Consider the following 24,787-nt stretch of genomic DNA (forward strand, 5'->3'; position numbering starts at 1 on the left):
TTGTGCATCAAACTAAAAGAAGTGAGAGTTCAGGGTGATGTTTTTAGATGGGTGCAGAATTGGCTCAGACACAGGAAGCAGAGGGTGATGGTATGAGGAACCTCATCAGAATTGGCTGATGTTGAGAGTGGTGTTCCACAGGGGTCAGTGCTAGGGCCGTTGCTATTTTTATGTATATAAATGATTTAGATAGGAATATAAGTAGCAAGCTGATTAAGTTTGCCGATGATACCAAGATAGGTGGATTAGCAGATAATTTGGAATCCGTTATATCATTACAAAAAGACTTGGATAGCTTACAGGCTTGGGCAGATTTGTGGCAGATGAAATTTGATGTCAGTAAATGTAAAGTATTACACATAGGAAGTAAAAATATTAGGTCTGAATACACAATGGGCATCCGGAAAATCGAGAGTACACCTTATGAGAATAATTTAGGAGTCATAGTGGACTCTAAGCTATCGACTTCTAGACAGTGTTCAGAAGCCATTAAGAAGGCAAACAGAATGTTAGGTTATATAGCACAATGTGTGGAGTACAAGTCCAAGAAGGTTATGCTCAACCTTTATAATGCACTAGTGATGCCTCATCTGGAATACAGTGTGCAGTTTTGGTCTCCAGGCTACAAAAAGGAAATAGCAGCAGTAGAAAAGGTCCAGAGAAAAGTGACTAAGCTGATTCCAGGGCTACAGGGGTTGAATAATGAGGAAAGATTAAAAGAGTTGAGCCTTTACAGTTTAAGCAAAAGAAGATTAAAAGGTGACATGATTGAAATGTTTATGGATCGAGACTGTTAATTTAAAATGAGTTCATCAAGAACACGTGGACACAGTTGGAAACTTGTTAAGGGTAAATTTTGCACAAACATTAGGAAGTTTTTCTTTACACAAAGAACAACAGACACTTGGCATAAACGACCAAGTAGTGTGGTAGACAGTAAGACTTTAGGGACTTTCAAAACTTGACTTGATGTTTTTTTGGAAGAAATATGTGGATAGGACTGGCGAGATTTGTTGGGATGAATGGCCTGTTCTCTTCTAAAATGTTCTAATGTTATAAAAAAGATGATTTAAATCCTGATGAACTTCTACCACTTCAGCATTGATAGCATCCTTCCCAGATGTATCATGGTGTGGTTTGGTAACCTGACATTCCAGCACCACAAGCTTCTCCAAAGGACTGTTGGCTGATCTTCCGCAGCTCCATACCATCTATTCCACCCCTTGCCTGAGAAGGGCTGAATACATCATTACTGATGCCATAGCTTTACCACATACACCACCCACTTTAGGGACAGTTTCTTTCATCCGGCTATAAGGTCACTGAACTCTCATTAAATCTGAATCCTACCTGCCCTGTACTGTACTAATTTACTGCATCATGTCTAGCCATACTCTATATTACTTCTGTATTGCCATTTGCATTTATCTGCATATGTCATCTTTACTTTTTTTCCAGTTTTTTGCTCTAATGTTACCTTGTGTAATTTGTATGTCTGCATAGTTCTGTTTTTCATTCTGTACATTTTATGCTGTTTAATACTGTAATCCTTATAGTCTTATTTTCTGTATGGATTTCCCTGCCCCCCATACCCCACAACCTATGACATAAGAATTCCACTATGCTGCTGCCGTGTAACAAAAAAGAAAGAAAAACTGTGTAATAAAATGCTTTAAAAAGAGAACAATTATACTGATAAAAATATTAATCTGTAACAGTTACTTTCATTAAGATTATATAATTAATGAGACAGGTGGTGGAACAGTGATGCCACAAAAGGTCCACAGAGGATGCTACATCCCTTGCACTCTTTCCTAGCCACCAAGATAACATAAACTGCTATGTCACAGTATAGTTCATAAACTGTAGCTCAGAATTTAATACTATTATACCAAAATTTGGAACTTTCTACCATTCACTGGGACAGGAGTTTGGACTTCTTAGCTGACACATCCTAGCATGTGTGGACAGCCACCATTACTTCCTCCACATCAATCATCAACATTAGTATCCACAGGTAGTGTGGTGCCCCTCCTAGTACCTCCTATAGTCCTTGTCTCCCCTATGACTTTTTGACCAGGCAAAATTCCAGTTCAATTAATATATTTGCTGATGAGACCAAAATGACAGTCCTTTTTACCAATGAAATGGCTTACAAGGAAAGGTTTTGCCTCCTGGCACGATGGTGTTAGATCAGCATACAGAACTTCAAGAAGCACTTTTCCTAGCTGTTAAAGTATATTGGCCTGGGTGCATGGCCAGTGGTGAGCCTCCAGTTTGTACTGTGGCTTTGGGTTGGCTCAGAGAATTGGGGAAAGTATGGTAGATGGGTTGCCTCAGACCCCGGGTGAGCAGTTTGAGGTGGGGCTGATGAAGGTGGTTGTGGGCTCAGCCTCAGAAGAAACCAACAGTACCTTTAATGGCCAGTCACCACAAGTCCATTCCTCCACCTCTTGCACTCCAGAGTTGTTACAGAACACTTCATGCCTCCTATTGTTTTTAAATTTGTGTATAATGTATTTGAATAAAGTACAGTGGCCTCTGGTGAAAAATAGTGGAACGGCAAATGATAAAATTACTTTCAGGCTTAAAATAATGAATCAGAAATAATTGGTGTAAGATATGACAAAAATTCAAATTCAGTAATCACTTTAACACATTTAATTTGTCTGTTCAATATCTTCCATCAATGTGATAAAATTATCTTGTTCTTTAGTTTTGAAAGCTGACGGTTAAATACTATGACGAATACAAATAAAAGAATTAACAATAAAAGCCATTACAGAAGCAATTAGGAGTTCTATATTTTAATGTTTGCACGCCGTAGTTAATGGCAACAGTTGAAGAAAGTGAGCTTTAAAATGTGTGAATATGTTATCCTTTGCTGACAACATATATTGTCCTATTGGTCATTCTTCTGCATTGTTTGCTCAGATCAATGCTTATTATCTGATTGGTTGAATGAGCTTTATGATGTATTATGAATTTGATGAGATATAAATTATAATAAGTTGGGTGCTATGCTATTTCCAAGGCATTACTTTGGACTTTGGTGGGCTTAACTTAGTTGTAAGAGCCAAAACTTGTATCAGCTAATGGAGCTAAAGTTATTTAGCAGCTGCTGCTTTTATGTTATTTATTATTTTCATTTGTAGAAGTAGAAATCCTAATACATTTCAAATCCATGAAAAAATTACACTTAATTAAGATAAAAAGGTTAATTTGTGGTATACATTCTTCAGTTTTATATTTGTAGGCTATGATTTGTTTTCAGATTTTTTTTTCCCTACAATGGAAGCAAAAGTGTTTATGTCAGCTCTTGCTTTTTGTGATGTTGCAGCACATTTGATCAATTTCTTAATTACATTAAGCCGAACTTAATAGTAGCATATGGGAAATTATATTCTATCATCTAATCAGCTGCTGCATAAAGGATGATTAATGCTGAAATGTGCTATTTGGAGAGGCATTTGTAATGCTACATTTGTGTTGACACTTTCTATGCCATATTTCTTATCTGAATATTTACGGTATAATACACAGTTAATATCATTGGTTGACATATTTTTACTCTAAGTATTTTATTTGGTTCAGTTAATACTTAACCAATCACAAACCTATTGTAATAGGAAACCATGATTTCAATTCAGTTTTAAGGTCAGTTTGAGAATGTTTAATATTCTTTTATCCATCTATTCATCCATTTTATAAAACACATATCCAGTTCAGGATCACAGGTTAAAAATTAATTTATAATTTAGTGAGTGTGTGAAGTCAAAACAAAAAAGTAGTCTTAGTGACACGTGTGCATGTTTATTTTTACATTTTTTTCAGTATCTGTACCCTCTAGTTGACCTATATGACCTTTGATTCTTCTAATAATCGCTCATGTCCAGTAAATGAAATTAACAAATATATCTCCTCCTGCAAAAAGATTAATGTTCCTTATTAGTTCTATTCCCCAGCAAACTATTTTTAACTATGCAGTAAGTAATGTCTTGATTGTGCTTGAAAGAAAGTGATCAATATGAAAAGACTTGTTTCAATATACAGTATAGTTGTCAATTCACTGATAAACATTTTGTACAAAACTTACATTATATCTGAATATGTTAAAAACTCCCTTTTGCAAGGAATGCCAGTGTCTAAGTGATTGCTAATGAACAGTACTAGTAGTAGTAGGGAAGTGTAATGATCGTTATCCAAAAAAATTAACAAATACAACTTTGCTGGACGATGATAAAGTTTTATGCAAACAGTCTAAACACACATTCTATTAAAACTAACCACAGGATCTCCTACAAAAAAACTTGAATAGAATGAATACAAAGAGCAGAGGTCCACCCAGAAATACAGTCATTACAATTTGTGGCTTTCTACACATTTTCAGAACAGGGAAATTGTGTTTCATTTCATCTTTAAATATTTGGAACATCTTAAAATAGTGGAAATGTACTTTTTTTTAACATGTTATTGTAGTAGTAGCATTTCTAAAATAAGGTAGAGCAGCATAGTACAACAAGGTAGTGTAGCATCAACAGTGAGGTTGCATACTGACTAAATGTGGCAGAAAGCCACAGTCACCACACAAAAGATAACCTGGAAATAACATGCAAAGTCCAAAAGTTCAGCCCTAATATGAAGCTAATCCAAAGTAGTGTAGGGTAATTCTGGAAAATTAAAATAGTGCAAAAAAATACTGAAAATATGTACTCCTATAATTTTGTACTGTATATTCAGCTAACAACATGTTTTCTGAAATGTAAAAGACTAAGACCATTGGAGGAGGTTTTTGCAGTAAACTTCACTACAATCCTGGGTAAGGTAAAGTGAATTAAAAGTTTGAGTTGAGCCTTCAACAATTATTTTAAATTAAATAACAGTCCCATTTAACATTTTCGGGTTTTTAAATAGACCTCAACTAATGGTACTATGTTTGATCAAGTCACAGTTTGGCCATATTTTATTTCTAAGGTAAATTGTAACAAAGGAGAGTCTGGTTTCACTAATCATGCTGCTTTCATTTGATAGTCTAATCTTAGAGGCTGCAGATACAATGGAATTTTTTTATAGCATGTAATTAAAAATTAAGATTTATGTTGCCATGCCTGATGAAATCAAATATGTCAAATTAACAATATAATTCCATTATGAAAAATTATAGCTAAAGTTTAATTAATTACTAGACCTCAGTAATGAATGGTATTTAAAAAAAAATCAGATTCCAAATTTAGACTTTTTATTTTGAAGTAACATTTTTTTCCATTCATATTAAAGCAGACTCTGGCAGCCAGTACTCTGGGTCAAAACATGAAGACAGCTCAGATGACAATCACAGTTTAAGTCTTGCTCCTTCACTGCCATCTGACAATGTTTCTGTAGCATCTGACTATCAAGACGATGGCTCCCCTGAAGGTAAGACACTTTTTATTTTATTAGTTTTTCATTTATTAGGCCAGTAACATTGGTTATATAACTGCTTCAAGCCATACTATTACTATATGTAAGGAATTTCAAAAATATACATTTATATTAAAATCATAAACATTTTCTCAGTACAAGGACCACACAAAAAGAGTGTTTGTGGTTAAATAAAATAAGTATCACTGTGAAACAGAGACATTAGTAAAAATGAAAGTTTCATTGAAGCTGATGGTACATGATTGATTACACTCTTCATAGCTACGTATGGTTCTGTGCAAGGAATGTACAGTAAAATACCTTAAAACAAAGGTAAAGCTTCATTTCATTCCTGTTCTCTGGTCATAAAGAAGAATGTCATATTACGTTTTAGACACAGCCCTCTTCTGCCATCCCTGTTAGTGAACTGTCACTGCAGTCTAGTTTAGTTTTGATATTGATAACTAAATAATTGAAAAATTTAGACTTTAAGTTCTCCTTAGTTCTCATGATCATGGGTATGTAGCACTTGTATAGAAAAGGTTTATTAGATTTTAATTTGAATCTAATGCCTTTCTTGAAAATAAATCAATATTCAGAATGGCTAATACTACATTAAATGTAAAAAAAAAGCCAAGTAGTTTGTTTAAAAATACTATAACGTGTAATATCATTAAAGGTTTTGGATTTAATCACAAAAGAATTAGAACTCAGGGATTCTTTTTATACTCTGCAAACTACCATGTATGATACCTAGTATATTAGAACTAATGCAGATTTCTCAAAAAAGAAATGGTATTTGCAGGAATGGTTCTGAGAAAAGAAAATGCAGATGTGTTATGTGGTACCCTGAAAAACACTGTGTGAAGTGAGATGGAATGATGTCCTTAGCCTTTACTTTGCAAAACAAAAGCAAATAAGAATCATATTCTGGCTATACGTATATGTTATCGGGCCTAATAATGAAATAGCCTCTGTGGGTTTATTAATTTTTTTTTTTCACTACTCACATGCCCTAAGCATCTTGTATGCATTTACTATATAGGAATTATGACTATATAGAGGTTTTATTAATGAAATTCAAGGGAGCTGGAGAGCTGTGTATATACAGTATAAATTAAAAATCATGTAATTCAAAATGCAGTTTAAAAAAGTAAACTGCTAATTCCTAAATGAATAAGCGTTGTTTAAATTGGATGTATTCTGATTAATTAGTACACTTGAAAATCAGTCAACAAATGTACAGTATATTATTATTCTGTGTCTGGAGCAATTTGTACTTTAATGCCAGTTTCACATTAGTGAAAGTATGTGTTCAGTGATCTAAATTTGACGTGGGCACTCTACTGTAGCATGACTAGCAATGTCCACCCCCAGCCTAGTTTTTTTTCAGTGATGTATTTGTACACACCCCCTATTATGAAAATGAAGAGTTTGTCAGGTTTTTCTTTCTTTCTTTCTTTTTAAATAGGAGGCCTTTCTACAACAAGTGTTGTACTGCTCCCTCTAGTGGCCAAAGTTGAGCAATGTATGATAATGGAGGGTTTATGCCAAAAGGCTATAAGTCCAAAGTCCATGCAAAGCCCAGCAGAGAGGGTTAATGAGATAAATGTGTTCAGTTTTAAACAGGAGATGCAAAAAAATTATTTCAAAAAAATGTACCAGTGTTTAATCATTCTTGAAATAGTGTGACTTGTATGCATAGCAGGCAAATAGTAAAGTTTTCTAGTAGCTTGTTTATTGTCTTTTATTATTTTACACCGTGGCAACTAATGATTAATTGAATCCCTAACTTTCTGTCATGTTATGCAAAATATGGTTAAATATGGTTAAGACTGTACTTTTTGTTCTTTAAGACAGTTACTATCCACAGGTGGAAAATCTGTTATGTAAAAGTTACTAAGAAAGTGTCAAAATATACGTCTGTTTATCTCAGCTGTGATTTGCTCATTCTGATGCTTTTCTTCCTTTTAAAGGAGGCACACAATGTCTCTAGGAACATATGCATTTCCAACATCTAATTTAATTCAACTGAAACCATAAAAGGAAAACATTGTAATACTATCTAGGGCAGACTTTGGATGCCATCCAGCATCCTCTTTGCCAAATTTCTAAAATGCAATTGCAGAAGTTGCATGTATAATAAGGCCTTATTATGCAATTGTTAATGCCACATTTCATTATTCTTGTTTTAAAATTGATCTTGGGCTGCATATATGGACATTTATTATTTCAAGGGAAGTTGTATTTATCTTATCTTAAATGTTTTGAGTAACATATCATTGCACTGGTACCAGAAGCTGGCTTCCACATAAACAGATGCAAAATGGCATAATTCTACACCAGTCCATGATTTTGAAATATAATTATCAGTGCTATAGAAAATGTCTCCTTGTTTGTTATTGTAGTATGAAAAACAGTATTTACTGCCTGTTTAGATGAAACCCAACTCAAATGTATTATATCTCTATAACATATAAAACAGTTTACTAGCCTTACCAAAAACAAACACAAGTTTGAGGGTGTACAAGCTGGCACATTTGGTCATTTCCAACAGATCTCACAGCTAACTGATGTTCATTCATATATGTGTTTATGCACATACAGTATTTATTTACTTGACTATCAGTCACAAAGTGGGAGAAAACAGAACTTAAATTCAAATACAAAAAAAAAAAAAATTCAACTTGTTTAAATATATGTACTGTTTAAATTTAATTAACCAAAGCAAAGAGCCTAGGATCTGGATGAGGATAGAAAAAAGTTGTTGCTTGCTAATCCTCTATCTTTGCTGGTGGTGTACCTAGCACGACAATTGACATCATTATTCACAGTGATAACACTCTCTATAATACTAATGGCTTCTGGTTCATTAAAGAAACGAATGGAAGTCCGTCTGACATTCAGACTACCGGCTTGTTATTGTTACCGGGCCTTTCTTCAGACTGATGGTATCGAGCTGAACACTGACAGATATTCAAAGTGCCAAAAGGGCTGAGGGGGAGGGGAGGAAACTTCAGCATTCCTTTATAGTTTTTATGGGTTTACAGTTGGAAGGGTTGCTTGGATCTTGCTGTAGCTTCAGGGTGATGCTTTGACTGATAAGAGCAGCCGTGTATTTCATTTGAAACTGAAAACTTCACCTCCAGGGTAATGTCTGCTTTACAGTGGGAGCAAAAAATTACAAAACAAAAGGCCACTGCACTCTTGCTTGACCATAATCTCGTACATCAGGTATGGGGGTCGGGTCACTGCCACCTGGGGCAAGTGTTCTGGTGCAATTCAAGTTTTGTTCTGTACAATAGCTACAAATAAGCATATGTTAACAAAAACTCTAAAATAACTAATTAAAAAAGGTAAATGACATGAATTAAAGAGAATCTCATTGCCAGCACTACCTACATGTTTGTGTGATATTTAACAAGTGAATGAAATGTGCTAATGAATAGTTAAAATCATGGAGCACATTCCACTTTGATGAAAGATGCTATATGAACATAACTATACTGTATGTGTATAAAGTTCTTGAAATAATATATACAAAAAGAAAGATATAAGTCACAAGTAACAGCACCAATGTTCATTCATTATACAGTAGCTGCTGCCTCACAATATCTGAGCAGTTTTTGAGATGGGAGAGCTGTTTTGCTAAGCTGTATATTGTCCCAATTATGGCATTATTTTTCAAGAGCTTTAGTTTCAACCCATGCATCAGACATTATATTAGAGTTCAAGATACTCAGTGTTCATTTATGTTTTAGTGCATTTTTGCATATTTTGGTGTTACAATATGCCATAAGTGCAACATAATTTGTATGAATTGTAGTCCTTTAAAAATAGCCTACTTACAAGTATACTGTCTATAATACCACCAGTACAATAAAAATGACAAAATAAAATGATTTAACAGTAACTATTTGAAAGTGTACTTGCACTTTATATGGCATGGTCTCAGAAAATGAACTGATCACTCAAATTTTATTTTATTTTTTTACCTTCATAAAGCACATAATTAATTACAAGGCACTACACCTAGCAGGTTAGGATACAATATATAGTAATAAGATGAAGTACAAGATCTGTTAATGCTTGTTAAATTACAAACTATTAAGACTGTAAATAAACAAGAATGAAATGGAAGTACACCAGAATAGATTGATAGTTATCAATTGGCAATATGTTTGAATCTAAATCAGCACACTTATTACTAAAGATCCACTGAGAGTCTAGTTACAGATACCTCTGGTTTGAAATTAAAGAGAATAAAAAAAATTAAGGATAATTTTAGTGTGACCAACTGGTGAAAGTGTTAGAAATTGATTTCTAAAGTGAATGCGAGGGAGGTAGGAAAGGCAAATTTTACACAAGTGTGCACAAGTCCTAATAATGATGAAAAGGTCAACATCAGATCATTTCAGTATCTGGCAAGTTGATATAAAGTTTTAACAATGAAATGTAACCACTATAAACAACAGACTGCACGCTCTTTTAGAGGTAGGACTACAATGAGCAAGATCATATTTCAGTAAGCCCAGCATACATCTTCTGAAGCCTTTTGATAGAGTTTTGGTCATCAGTATCAAGGCTACAATTATGTCAAGCAGTAGTATCACAGAGGGAGATCCAGCATAAGTGGAAAGGATAAGATAATTCACTAACCATACATATTCTTTACAGTACTCTGAAGTAATTACTGGAAAAGATTCAGACAAGTAGATATCTGATGTGTTCTGAATTAGTTCTTTTCAAACAACTGGTTGTAATGTTCCTCAAGGAACTCAAAACTCCTAGCCAGCTCAACTGGCGCTAATTAGGATATGACTCTTTGCCAGATCATACCCTAAGTGAGTTTATCTCTTTTGTAACCTTCAGGGCCTAGCTGTTGCAACCAGCAAATAGGCAGGATCCACAGATGGACACCATATTAGATCACAGATCATCTGTCCTTTTTAATTTTGCCAATATTACATTTTAGCAAGACACACAATAGTGGTGACCAGCAACTACTATATGTCTGATAGGGACAAGAAAAAAAATCCTTAAGTAGTGTCTTATTTTACAGATGATGAACCCTAATTGAACCTGTTCAAATCTGTCCAAGTCTGCTTTCTCCATAACCAAATTCAAAGTTAATTAGGTGAACATAGCTGCCTCTACTAGGTAAGATTGAGCTGCATGTGTTTTTGATATGGAGTACTAAATCTCATTTCAGACATATATTCTCAAACCTGCTTAATCCAGTTCAGAGTCAGTAATGGCCAGAGTATATCCAAACAGTATCAAGTCCTGGACAGGGAGCCAGTCCATCCCAGGCTTTAATAAGCATAAGATACAAAATAAAATAAAATTGATCAGCAAACAGTTGTTAAGAAGTGAAATTTGACCACTGTGAATTGAGTGTCATGTTTAAAAAAAAAACAAAGCAAAGTTTGTAACTCCAACAACACGTTGAGGTACAGTAAGAAAAGTAGCAACTAGAGTCCTTTCTCAGGAAGAGAAGCTCTGGGGCATAAAAGCTTACCTGAAAAATAACTGATGCCTAAAAACAATTAGTCGATGAAGAGAAAAGAAATCCAATCAAAAGGAAAGCAAGATGAATATCTTGAATCGTGGAAAACAATTAACACTTAAGTAATTGTTTAATGTTTCAGCATTCAGTATAACACAAACACAGAAGAAATCTAGGAATAATGAAAATCAAAGGATATAATTTAATTTCAGCCACTTACTGTTAATGATGTAACAATAGTGTGGTCAACTGCAGATGCTAAAATAACTTAAAAAGTATATCACACAACTTTAAAAAAACAGATGAGTATTCAACATATGTAAAGAAAATACCCCCTCCTTGATTAGCTTTGTAAGTGTCAAGTTAGCATGTGTTGTGTTTACATACTTGAATCAGGTACTTAAATTGATATGGTGTTCTTTCCCTAAATGTCAGTAATATCAGACTTTTTTTTATATACGAGAAAACATTAAGGGTGATAGAAGGACAAACATGTGGAGAACCAGCATTACTTTGTTTTAGGTTGCTAACATCAGTATTAACTTAGGTAAAATATAGATATTTTTATAGGAAACATTCTGTAAACACAGTATTAAGAAAGTGATAAATTCATGGATCACACAAGTGTAAATAAACACTGAAGGGATAACTACTCCCCTACTGAACTTGACAGGGAGTAGGTTTTACCTTGTTGTCTCATCTAATGTGTTATACAACTGAGAAGAATTAGTCTAGTTCAGGGATGTCAGACTTAAATCCAGGAGGATGGCAGTCACTACAAGTTTTTGCTTCAGACATTTTCTGAATTATTATCCAATTACTACTGCTAATGAACATGCTACTTTTGCCCTAATTTTTCCCTTTTTTGAATCCGAACCTTTCATTTTTTTCTTTTCCTTAACTATCAGCCAAACAATAATGAAATGCAAAGTGACCCAATAGACGACCACCTGAATTGATCAGATCTGCTCCTATCTGTCCAACATACAATGTGTATTTCAATAAAAAAAACTGAACTTATAAGAAATATGTTTTTGTCCGAGCCTCAAAATATCTGAATTCTCCTGTTGGAAAAAAGACAAAATGTTTCCAAAAAAGTGAGAATTTGCTTCTAATTAAGAAATTGGTTGCAGCAAACATGGTGATTCTCTAAGAACTAAATGTCTGAGTTTGGGTCTCCTTAGGAAGTTTGCTGGCGTTGCCAGCTTTAATGTTTAGCTTTTGGTAAATGATAGAAGAAATAATTCAGGATTCTGAATTTTAAGGCGACCATTAAAACAAAGACACAAGAAGTATGTTCCTTTAGTGTCAGTAATTAGCTACTAACTTATTAAGTGGCAGAAAAGAAATCCTACATCCAGATTGGTCCTTCAGAAACTGAAATTGAAACTCCACTTTTAATATAACAGCAGTACATACAAATCATGTTGCTAGTTTTCAAACTGGAAACAATAAAGTAGGTATTAGAATTATTCAGTTTAACCAGTTTTGGTGTCAATAGAAATTAACTGAACTTTGGTGTTTTTATGATAGAGGAAGTAGTTATAAGTTCACTGTGAGTCAGATTGTTTGTCTGTCATTTTAAAAGCAGGCTTAAAAAATATTAGCTGCCATTTTTCTTTAGTTTTGCTTACCCATATTTTTAGGATTAGTTATATTGCTTATATTGCCAGGAAACTCATTGTCATACAGAATCTAATTAGGTGAAAATGTTTTGTTTAAAAAATGCTAGAGGAGTCTTGAAAAAGCAAACAACCTGTTCAACACATAGGACCTCACAAAATACAAGGAAGATGGAAATTATAGCAGTGAAGATACAATGAGGATGCAATAAAATAAAAAAAGGAATGAGTATAACATAATTTAACATAATTAGCTGTTTCCAGTGCACTGTTCTTTAGCCAGAGTGCATATAATGGACTAATTAATTAATTGTTGTACTAAGTTGTGTAACTTTGATAGAGAAAAGATACATCTTCAATTTAGAAATGAACATTGGTACCATCAGAGTTTTACAAAGTGACTTACTGAATAAACTAGAGAGTGTAGGACCATAGAGCTAAATAAGTTCAGGTTTACAGTTTTAGGGGTGTGGGCAGGCAGCCTTCAAAAGATATCATTTGTCTCACATCAGTTAAAAGATTGTTCATAGTAAAGAGCATAGATAATTATTCTGGAATATTGGAAATCAGAGTTGTGTTTTCAAGCAGTACACTTTTAAATACATTCTGTAATCAACAGGAGGTCCATGCATGCAGACAGCTGAAAAATAATGTGAAAACTGAGGCCATTATTTTAAAATCTAAAGCTTTGCATTTATTAAAATAAACATCTGTGCTGAAGTGCCAGCATGATTATGCAACAACAACTCAATTGGTTTCTTTAGACATCCTTATCCTGATTTGTATTTATTATAAAGAAGCACGGGCCTATCTGGGTACCTGGTGGTACCTCTTGACTCAGTCCTTGGATTCACCCTGGACAACTATGCCACATCACAAATATACTGTAATTTATACAACTAAGTTTAAAAGAGAATAAAACTTTAGTTACTATGTTCACCACCTCACTTGTTTGCACTTCTGATGAATATATGACTCCTCAATAACTGCAAGCACCTGAACACAGGAGCTCACTCAGTAGTCAACAGCTGATTACCCATCTTGTTATGGCGACCACTGTTTATTCCCACAGTAATTATTAAATAGGCATGCATTGTTTTAATATATTATGTACTTCAGAAAATTTGAATAGTTTTGCATTGTTTTGCAATCACTTACGTAATGTAAGTATTGTTTAATTGAAGCTCAGAGATGTTTTGGCATTGTCTTGTAATGTTTCGCAACTAAACTTGCCAGTATTTCTTGATGACTCTATAGCCCACTTTGTATGAATTAGATCTCTGCTTGCTTGTGTATTATGTGACCTGCATAAAGGAAGCTGTCCCTGTTTGCTTCCTTGTGTTTAAAGAGAATAGAAATTAATTAAATGTATTAATTTCCAGTACTGAACTCGGAAAATAACCAGAGATATACTAATATAAAACAGTAATAAAAATAAAAAATGATTTAATATTTAAATAAATCAGTAAACAAATCTACTTAATATCCACATAAGCTAAAAAATACAAAAAAGTACACATTTGTTGAATGGAAATTTGGAAATATGAGAAAAAAGTACATAACCTGTGTTTAACTGCTAATGGATGGCATTTCAAAATTAGTTGGAAATGCTTTTCCATCATACCAAAACATTGCTTGACATGTAGGTAGAGCTGGTAGATGGACCTAACAAGTTCAGATTAAGCATCAGCTTCGTCATTGCTCCAGGTTGCAGAGTTATTTTTTTATTTGATATACACACAGCTTAAGCTCCTCTCCACAAGTCATGTGACTGTCCTTAGTTCTTCTGTCAGCTGTTCTCTCCAAACTTACGTTCAAAGCAAATTTCAATATGATGCTAATATGACTTTTCTGAGATACGCATGCATGTTCTTTGTAAAAAAAATAGCTTTGTATTAGTTTTACACAGTAATATCAGTATTTCATTGTGTCTTTAAAAAATATTTCTGTGTACGTATAAACATTACAGAAAAACATACTAATATCAAAGTTAAACAAATAAGAAAGAACAGTTTCAATTATGTCACATATTTACAGTATGTATCAAATATTTACATTTTCTGGCACAAGCAAAGATGTGCTTACAAAAAATTTGTCAATTCATGTCCTGACATAAAAAAATATATTCATTGAATATAATTATCATGATAGCCGGGTGGACCGTTTACATAAAGCTCCATTTTGCAGCTTTTAGTCTACTTCACATGATTTAATTAAACCCTTGGTTTGGGTCTTCCCAAATATTTAAACAAATCTGTAGGATTTTTTTTTTTAAAGAGTTTAGGTCTTTCTAACAGGATTTTACTTTAGAACTTGATTGACCTATCTTCTTGCAGGTGAAATGACATTACTGGGGTTCTGTGTGGCTGAGACTGGTCAAAATGGCACTAAATTATATTTTCTCAGTTACTAGCTTACTTATGTGGTCTTTTGTTATAGTACATGTGTAAGTTACACATTAAACTAGTGATAGGATTTAAACCTACAGCTCTGAAGTATCAAGCTTCCTTTGGCACTATGTGGCCTTCCTTGGAGAGGTCATGTGATTACCAAAAGCTGGAGAAAGTGATAGCAGATACATCTGTAACTGCATGAAATGTGGCAGTTTACTCCCTGTTTTTTTATCAATTTAAGGACACGTCAGAAAAAAGAGATTATGCTTTCTCAATTGAGGTAAAGCGCAATAACATACTTACCGAGTTTGAAAATAACCATACATTTTACTATCTTTCGTAGTATATTGAGCAAACCTTTCACATTTTTAGTAGGTAGGATTATTTGTAAAAAGTCACCAAATTGTTTAATGCAATATGTGAAACTATAAAGTAACAGAAAATTTAAAGCTTAAATTTAGCTATCAAGAAGATAGTGAATGATATGCTAAGAAGTCTGCAGCATTTATGTTGGGGTTTTACTGTTAAGTATAATTCTGCGGTATTTCTATTGTTCACATGATTTTGTAAAGTTTTAACTGAGGATTTAATAAGTTTTTATTCTCTTATATATTTATTAAACTTATCTAAATGACATGATGAAGAGAGGTGAATCTAATTATGGTCATTCGGCATGGAAATTAGAAAATAATTGTAACTTTATATTTTAGAAATATCAAAAATAAAGTTGTACTGAATCTTAGGAGGTGTTTAACACAACTAACCCATGACTTCTGAGTTCTGGAGAAGAGGCATTTACTGTCTGTGCGAGTTTAGTCCATCCTGCCTGTGTCTGTAGGTTTTTACCAAGACAGTTATTCCTCCCACATCCAAAAGGTGTGCATGTATTTGTCAAGTAGTTGACCACTCTAAAGTGACTCATTGTTGATTTGTGTGCCCAATGATGGACTGCTGCTCCATCCAAAGCCAATCTCTACTTTAAACCTGATGCTGCCAAGAGTGGCTTCAGCCTCTTGTAACTTGGAATGGAGTTAAACTAGATTGATGATTGATAGCTGTAGCACTGGTTTTCAGAGTTGAAGTAACTAATGCATACATTTCTGCACATGCACAAGTTAATATCTTGGTTGTAGTATACTTAAAAATGTTTTATCACAATTACATAATAGACTCCTTATAATCATTAGCCTGTTTCTGGATTGCTTAGAAGAATAATATAATTGGGGTTTTTCTGAGATACTGAGATCACCTTCTTTTTGTCATATGTAGCTGTCTGATTGACAGTGTTTGAGGTGTTCCTGTTGTTTTTTGTGCTTTTGCATAATAATAAAGTCTGATTACCTATAAAGGCGTCTGATGATTGGGCTAGTGAATTGTGCTTGGTTAGTGACATTGAGTAGTGAATTACTTGTTTTAAAAAATCATCACAATATAATGAATCCAGTTTGTGTTAATGCAGGTTAGAGATTTAGCATGAGGTCGGAAAGAAGGAATCATTATGATAATTCCCTTGAAGGCTAGATAGAGTTCAGAGTTCATTTTCTGTTCACCATCTGAAGGAAATGACAGATTCTTTCTCTTTAACCTTAAGTAATTTCAGAGAGTAGAAAAAAGAACAAAAAACTATTAAAAAACAGATTTGTAGTTGAAAAGACAAAAGTCCAGAGAAATTTAGCTGAAGGTTAATTTTCATTAAAATTAAACATCCCATCTTCCCTTGGTTGCTAAAAATAAATAGTTTTTTTTTATACATTTTGAAACCTTCGAGAAAGTTGGGGGTAATTGGGGGTAAAGAATAAAAAAGCAGACAATCTATAAACGTACAATGCAATCATGGTAATAACTTGAAAGGGTAAGTATAGTTCAGGGTTCAATTTCTGTTCACAAGAGGCTGGTTTCTCATCAATTTCTGTCCCTTAGTCATGAGAAGGAATTCCCACTTTCTATTATATTAAAAATGCTAATTAAATAGTTGTAAAGCTTCGATATTGAAAAAATATTATGAAAATGTGAGATATAAATAAATATTTTCACATTAGGTTGCATTTAGACATCTTTGAATAAGGTCAGCTGTTATACACTGACATTCGCCTGTGCTGCTAAAAGTAATTTAGCAGCCATGATGATGGTGTGATTGTCCCATTAATAAAAAAAACAAGCAGAAGCAAATATACATAATTGGCAGAAGATTAATAAATAGCGAACTACTAAAAATAAAAATGCGTCCATCAAGCGTATTACATTTAGGAAAAATAAAATGAAAAGCAACATAATTCCTAGGTTGAAGACTATTGAAATATTCATATGCTTTTTTAGTTTAAGGCAGCTTTTTAAAGTATTGTTCAAAAATATTATTCAAACATTGACTATTTAAAATATTATTTAAGGAGGAAATACTACCATGTATTCTCTTTCATTTATTTCCCAAAAGACTGGGTATGAAAATGTTAAAATAATTTTTTGCATGTATAAGGTGCCAGTCACATAATTATGATAATTGGTACAAAGTAGAGTAGGTGAAGTTGATAGTTAATTTTGTGTTCACTAGTGTAGCAGAACTTCACTGTGGCATTTGATGTACTTGCATAAATCTAGGAATATACATATTTTGCAAAAATACACGTTTTGTAGCAGAATTCACTTACTAATTGAAAATTCACTACTTTTAGTAATAAACATATTTAGAAGTTAACAAGTTATCAACTTAGATATACTGCCCTGAACACAATGGGTCTGAAAGACAGTGCAGTGGTTGCTGCTTGATTTTGCTACACTTGCTGCTTTCTTTCATTGACTTCCTTTTAGACCATCTTCCCTGTTTTTATTGTGTCCTTCATAAAGAAAAGTAACAGCTGATCCTGAAAAATAATGATTTTCATGAGGTTAAGTATAGTTCAAGGGTTCAAATTGTGTTCACCTCACCGATCTTCTTCGACACTTATCAGGTATTTAACTAGGAAATTGACTGTCTCTATCTCTCCCTTTCTAACCTGAGTGCTGGCAAGGAAACTGTTGTGTTTTTTAATTTAATGGCGCTGCTTGTTGTCTCCAGTGAGGTGGTTGACATTAGATTTGTAATAGTTGACGGGAACAGATGGACCTTCCATTGTAGGAACCCGTCTGTATGGTAATGTGAACTGAAATTCACCCGTACTGCACAAGTGACCTGACCGTGCACACAGATTTTCTTTGCCTTGTCTGGACGATTTCCACCCCCCACCTATAAATATACAGACACACCCCAGCAGAAGAAAAGGAAAAAGGTAGAAAAAAGCAGTACTACTACTAGTTGTAACACAGTTCCAGAGGCAGGTCAAGTTTACAATCCGTCTTTTAAAGAGGTAAAATAATGCATGTTTGTTTTTCAAAGGGAATTTCTTAGGAAGGGAGAAGTCACTTTTCAAGTGCAGTCCCTCAGGGTTATCAGAAAAGGCATCCATTTTAGTTGTCGCCCTTTTTTTTCTTGCTTTTCTTTGAAACAAATGTGATTCCTTGTAGATTCGTGAATTTTTATATTCACATTTTTGTGCAGTGCTCAGTGTTTTTCTTTATTGTTTAGATTGTTTTTATTTTTTGTTATTTTATATAAAGTGTTGTAGAAAATAAATCTGATGTTCTGCATTTTTTCTGAATTGCGTTACATCTAAATATTAACCAAATTGCTTGATTTGCAATTATGCCCAAATATTTTTCAATATACCCTTTTAATCAAATACTCACATTACAATGGCTGCTTATATTTTACGAGTATTTTTGGTCTTCATTAGACTTTTTATATAATAGATCTTTCTACCAGTAACTGTTCTGGTGTATAAACTGAAGTGTGCTTCATCAAAATAATTCATTCCATTAATATTCTTTCTTAAGACTGAACCCACTGAAAACATCAATTGAAAGAAACAAATATTAAATGCCATATGTCCCACTTTTCAACAATAAATTAAAACATTAGTTTGACTCCATCATTGTTCCCTTTAATAAAGACAGTTTATTGAACCAGTTAAAAATAATGATATTTTAAACATTCACTTTTTCTATTTAATCAATGTATGCAAGTTTTAGGTAATTTTGGCTGTTCCCAATAGTGACTTACAGTATATACTCTTTTTACACTTAATGTTAATAAAATGTTGTGTGTGAATGAAATGGGAAAAGTGTGTTTAATTTATATTTGCAGGTGGTTATGTTTCACTTTTTATAGAGCATTGCTTTGAGTGATTGTTTTGGTAATATTTTGGATGCATTATTTAATGTAGCGAAAATCCAAATGATCTTCATTGAGTGCAAATCAATCCACTAATTATTTGAACACAAACATAACACATGAACATCATGATTTATTATTTTAAAAGTGTATAATATTTAAACCATTTTAATCTTTTTACATTATAGTAAACTGTAACATTATGTAAACTGTTTCATATATTTTAAATAGCTGAATATTCATAATTGATGTTGGTACAATATAAGAAATAAGAAGAAAATGACATTAAAAGCTATACCATTGATGAAAAATAGTTTGAAAAATCATGTATTTTCAAGAAAAAGTTTTCTTTGTTTTTGTTATTAACCTGGTGTCCCACACTTATAGGTTTGTCCTGTGCCAGTTCTTTGCTCATCTCTAGCACCCTCTCCATCAGTAAAAATTACTGAAACATTACATTCTTCATAAGTAGATCATTAATACAGGAAAAACTATGCTACTTAATATATTTTAACTTTTTCTCTTTTAGTTTAAGCACTTTAATACTTAGTGATTGTGAGTATATGTACGCACATCTCACAGCCTGATTTTTTTCAATTAAGGTGTGGATTCCCAATCACTTTTTTCTACCAATTGTGCCAACTTTATTTTAGAAATACAAGCATATTTTTATATGAAGCTCTCTAGAATAGTATGTTTTTTTGAATTCTTCATTTAATTATTTTAGATACATTTCCCGCTGCCCAATCATTCATAATTTTCTCAAATAATAACCTAAACTGGCTAAATATATAGTCCTTTGAAAAACTGTAAAAAAAAATCAGAGAGCGCACATTTTCCCTTTTCAAAGGCATTCCCTTATTAAGTGCTTTTAAACATGAAACGTGTCTCATGTGTTACTGGTCTCTGACACAAAAAAATGAAGGAACATATAAATTAGGAATTCAGCTTGTTTCAAATAGAGAAGCCATAATTATGCATCCTTTTTCTACCATTTAAAGATTAATGGCAGCAGTAATTGTTTTCAGTTCATTGTTCTAAAAAAGCCACTAAAGTTGTCTTTCTTTATGGTGTAATTGACCACTTTTTTCTTCTCCAACTTGCTTTTTCATCTCACTTTGGAATATATTGACAGATTCAGATTGTTCTAAAGTATTTTTTAGAGGTTTGCTTGAACAGTAATCATTTAACACTGTATTCTTACTAAAATGTTCCTATTGAATGTTAATATATTTGTAATTTTATTTACAGTATCAATGATTTTTTGACATGTCAACAAGTCTAGTTTGTTTTGCTTCAGAAATTATGTTACATGTAGCAAAATTTAAATAAATGGTATTGTTAAATCAACTCATAAAAGATTTTTGCCTTGAATATGTGGGTAAAAATATGTCAATTATATCCACCAATAGTGATTTTATATACTGTAGCATCATTTACTACATTTGTCATCACAAGGCAGTGAATAATAAATCAATACAATGTATTATCAATTTATCAAAAATAAAAACTCAAAAGTAGAATTAAAAATAAAAGACTAAATATTTGTTATAATCATGTAATTTAACACAGTTGTATTTTAAATTATGAGAACAAGATCATGATGAGCTGGATAATATTTTATATTGATTATGATTGAAAAAGGAATAACTAAATTTCAACTTAAAGGCAGTAAAACCCGTGTCCACTGAGTGATTGTTCAGATGAAGAATACCATTACATAAGGAAAAAGAGTCAGACCTCATTAACTACCAATAACATCATTTGCCTAAAATATTATATAAAAGGTGTTTGAAGTGAATTGAAGTGAATGGTAGGCAGAACAGCCATGAGTGGTCATATTGACTTTCTAACCCGGCCAAGTGAACTTTTGACCCTGGTCATTCTTTGACCTGTCTGAACTCTAGCTGGTATGGTCATGTCTGGATTATTGACCTTGCATCCATAGTGACCACATTTCAATTGGGGACTTTCTCCTGTGTATTAAAGGACTAATTCAGATTACTTTGCTAGGTGTAGGTCGAAATGGCCCCAGATAAGTTTGCACAAAGAATAATTAAGATTTAGACACTTTTTTTCTGCTTCTTGAATATATACTTAATTATGATAATTATAGCAAAATTTGAGTTTTCCTTTATTTTTTAATTATTTATTTTGTTTAAAAACATACATCTTCATACCAAGGTCATAGAACATTACTGTTTTATTTTAAATTATATTTTTCTTTGTTTTCTTCATCATTCTTGGTAAATTTATCAATTTTAATTTGTCCTTTATATAATGAATTTATTCAATTTGAAGTTGCCAGAATCTAACAAAGAAGCAGTTGGCAAAACGGCAGGTATATTTCTTCATTTGGGCAGCAGTTCTTCTCATCAGGCTCATTTTTTTCCCCACGGGTTTATTCCACACATACAATTTTTCTTTACATTTGTTATATGTTAACTAGAAACATTTGCTGAATTTGAGTTTTTAATATGATGAGTAAAATAAAATATTGCATATATGGTAGTTCTTCATGATGCTTTTGTCTTTTTATTTTTCTGTTTTAATACATTTTATTTTCCATATACAAGAACATAATTGCTTTTTGGTAGTAACAAATGCAACAAACATTACTTATCATTTTATCATTTTAAACATTATTTTTCATGCCAGATATGTTTATTTTTTCTTTGAAGTCCTATACTAATAACCAAAAGCTTTCCACCTTTAAGTAAAGGTTATCTGTTTTCCTAGCTTGTTCTAACATGTTCCCTGCATTGACAAATTCTCACATATTGTAAACACAGAAAGTTAGTATAAATATTGGCAGCTCCAAGTGTGTTATTTGACTCTTGGGGGCATTAATCTTCTTCACAACCATGATGGAATAGTTTTATTTTGCAGTTAAGAGTTCTTAACTCATCAAGTAATTGAGACTTCCAACTTAAAAGAATAAAATTGTGAAATGGGGGGTGAGTGACAAAAAATAAGCCAAACAAATTGTCTTGTGTCATACAGTCATTTGTATTCTAGATGAAATCCACAGGGATATGGCAGTTATAGTATTAATTGTATTAAAGAGTGTCCTAAATATATTTAGCATTCTTTTGGGGTTTTTTTGACAACCATTATAATTTTATTCATTCTGAATTTCATTTTGTGTTCTTTGTTTCTTAGTTTTGTACATAGTGTTTATTCACCTTTAGTGATGTGTAATAGCTAATTTATGTAAACGTAGCTGTTTTCTTTAGGGGTATTTTTAAAAGAAGAAGTTTAATTTTACAGGGACTTATTGTTAATTTAATATTCATTTGCTTTGTATTTAAACCTGAAGTCTATGTATGCGAAAGATGTTTTGTTTGATAAATAATGATTAATTAATTCAGTTCTTGTCCATCTTTTTACATGTATGCATAAATATAAATATATGTATATAAAGGTAATTTAAGTATTATGCACATGATTAAAAACTATTATTATATTCAGTTTCAAAATCAATGCAATTTGTTTGACATATCTTTTTGTGTACAGCAGTTGCAGTACTAGCATAAATGATTCAAATTCATATAATCTTTCCCTAAATAGAATGAGAAACTTAAATGATTTTTTGAATTTGACATTGGTTTTTTTAGAAAAAATGCTATTCATAAAAATTTTTCTGTAGATTTTAAGGTACCTCATGATGAAAATAAGAAGCACAACAGCACACAAGTGATAAGTGATTATAAACAGTTTTATCAAATTATGTCCTTGACATACAGCTAGGTAAACAGCATGTTTTCAAAGTTCAAAATCAAATTTCACTTTGTAACGTTTGGGAAAAAAGATTTTGGGTTAGGAAGATTTATAATGCTATAGATTCATTGTAATATTTAATGGTTTAAAAGTATTTGGTTTATATTTATTCAATGTGATTATTGAAATAATACCAGTACTGTACCTCTATTTTAATTGACATCCTTTTATCATTGAATCCGCACTACTATCAAAGTTTCAATGAGAAAGCTATGTACGTATTAACTGTTATAAAACAATGTCAAGGAGTACATTTCTCTTAGTACTGCGGTATAGATTTTTCAATTGTCTGTTACTCTGAATTATAATAAAAGTACTCATGTTTTATTTTTATTAATATCCCTTTTATTTTTGCTTATCTTTCCACTTTTATGAATGAAACTCTGCATACAGGATAGTGTTCTTAGTAATTTAACAATAACTTTGTCAGGTTGTGTGTGCTTCTTGGAGCAGATTAAAAGTTTGAGAATTTGTAAATCTTTTAATCAATGCACGGTTCATGAATGAGTGTGCATTTGTATAAATATAATGATTCGAGTGACACATTATAATTTTGTAGATATGATCTACTGAAAACCTGATATTTCATAGCTCAAGGCTGGCAGGCTTGGTAGAATCAGGTATGCTGTCTTGATTTAGGCATGATATTCTCTGAAATCTAAATGACACCACAAGAACTTTATTCATACTTTTTTTTCATTAATTTTTTTTCAGCAAGATTAATTTTGGCTTGTGCATTCGTGCACAGATTTAATAAGCATCCAAAGGTATGATCCATCGATAAAGTACGCAATGCATGGTAAATTAATTCGACCACGATGATCCACCCCCTAAGTCTTGAAACCTTTAATGAATTGAAAAAGACTCCTTATTAAACTTGGAACAGGCTCAGAACTGGTTCTGCCTTCTGAGTTCAAAAGTTCATAGTATTCCCTAAAGGCTACACAAGCTGCTGATCTTTCTTTCTTTCTTTCTTTCTTTCTTTCTTTCTTTCAAATACATAAACAAAATATACCTTATTTTGTTAATCTCAAGGTGTTTAAGTATATCATGTACAATTTATGACCATCAATTCTTATTAAAATAAATATGATCTTTACAATATTGTAAAACAACAGCTACAGCAAAAACATTCATTTTAAAATGTTAGCTTTTCACTAGTCAATGTGAAGTTTAGCTTTTTTTCTGAACAGGTAAATTATTTTGTAATTGTTAAACAGAAACATTTAGTTTTATTTTCTCAAACGTCATTGTTTAGTTTTTAAAATTTGTTGTTTATATAATTTTTTAGTCACATTCTTTTCAGAAAACTGCTCATTTATCATGTCTCATACACACAGGAGATTTGGTTTATTCCTATTTCCTCATCTACATGTAGGCTTAGTTTTGAATGGGTTCCTGTAGTGACCTATGCTATAGCCTTTAACCCTGTTAACAGTATGTTGGTTTAATTTGGTTCATTATTTTCTGAAACGTTAAAAAGCAGGTGCCCAGCAGAGCAAAAAGGGGAAGAATTTACTAGATCCCTGCCCCCTTGGTTGTGTATTTTTAACCTACTTTTCTAAGTTTTATTTATGCAAAGATCACATGTATTGCCTGGACAGCCATTTTCCAACCTGCTTGATCAAAACTCAAGGTTGCTGAGAGCCAATGACTAGCCAGGGACTGCTTGATGCAAGACAGCACTCTATCCTGAATGGAGCACACATTTATTTATAATTACATCAAATATTTAAAACTCTTGTTTTGTTTAGGACAAGATATACTATGATATATACCTTTCATTCTTTAATTCAAAATAGCTAAATTCTGGGGTAAAAAAAATCCAAATTCAGATCTGTTTTTTAATTAAATTCAATTTAAATTCCATGAACAAATT

General features: G+C 32.5%; 1 protein-coding gene across 2 annotated transcripts in view; it reads left to right on the forward strand.

Moving 5' to 3' along the window:
- The window catches only part of skap1 (src kinase associated phosphoprotein 1), a 258,909-nt gene that overhangs the window by 54,560 nt on the left and 179,562 nt on the right, over positions 1 to 24,787 (forward strand). The window contains exon 4 of one of the 2 annotated variants that reach the window (XM_039739883.1): positions 5,281 to 5,415. In XM_039739883.1, coding sequence (XP_039595817.1) covers positions 5,281 to 5,415 — 135 coding nt within the window. Of the gene's footprint in view, positions 1 to 5,277; positions 5,416 to 24,787 lie in introns of both variants that reach the window. The other variant, XM_039739882.1, reaches the window with a different exon arrangement.

Source organism: Polypterus senegalus, chromosome 17 (genome assembly GCF_016835505.1).
Source record: "Polypterus senegalus isolate Bchr_013 chromosome 17, ASM1683550v1, whole genome shotgun sequence".
NCBI classification, from domain to species: Eukaryota; Metazoa; Chordata; class Cladistia; order Polypteriformes; family Polypteridae; genus Polypterus; species Polypterus senegalus.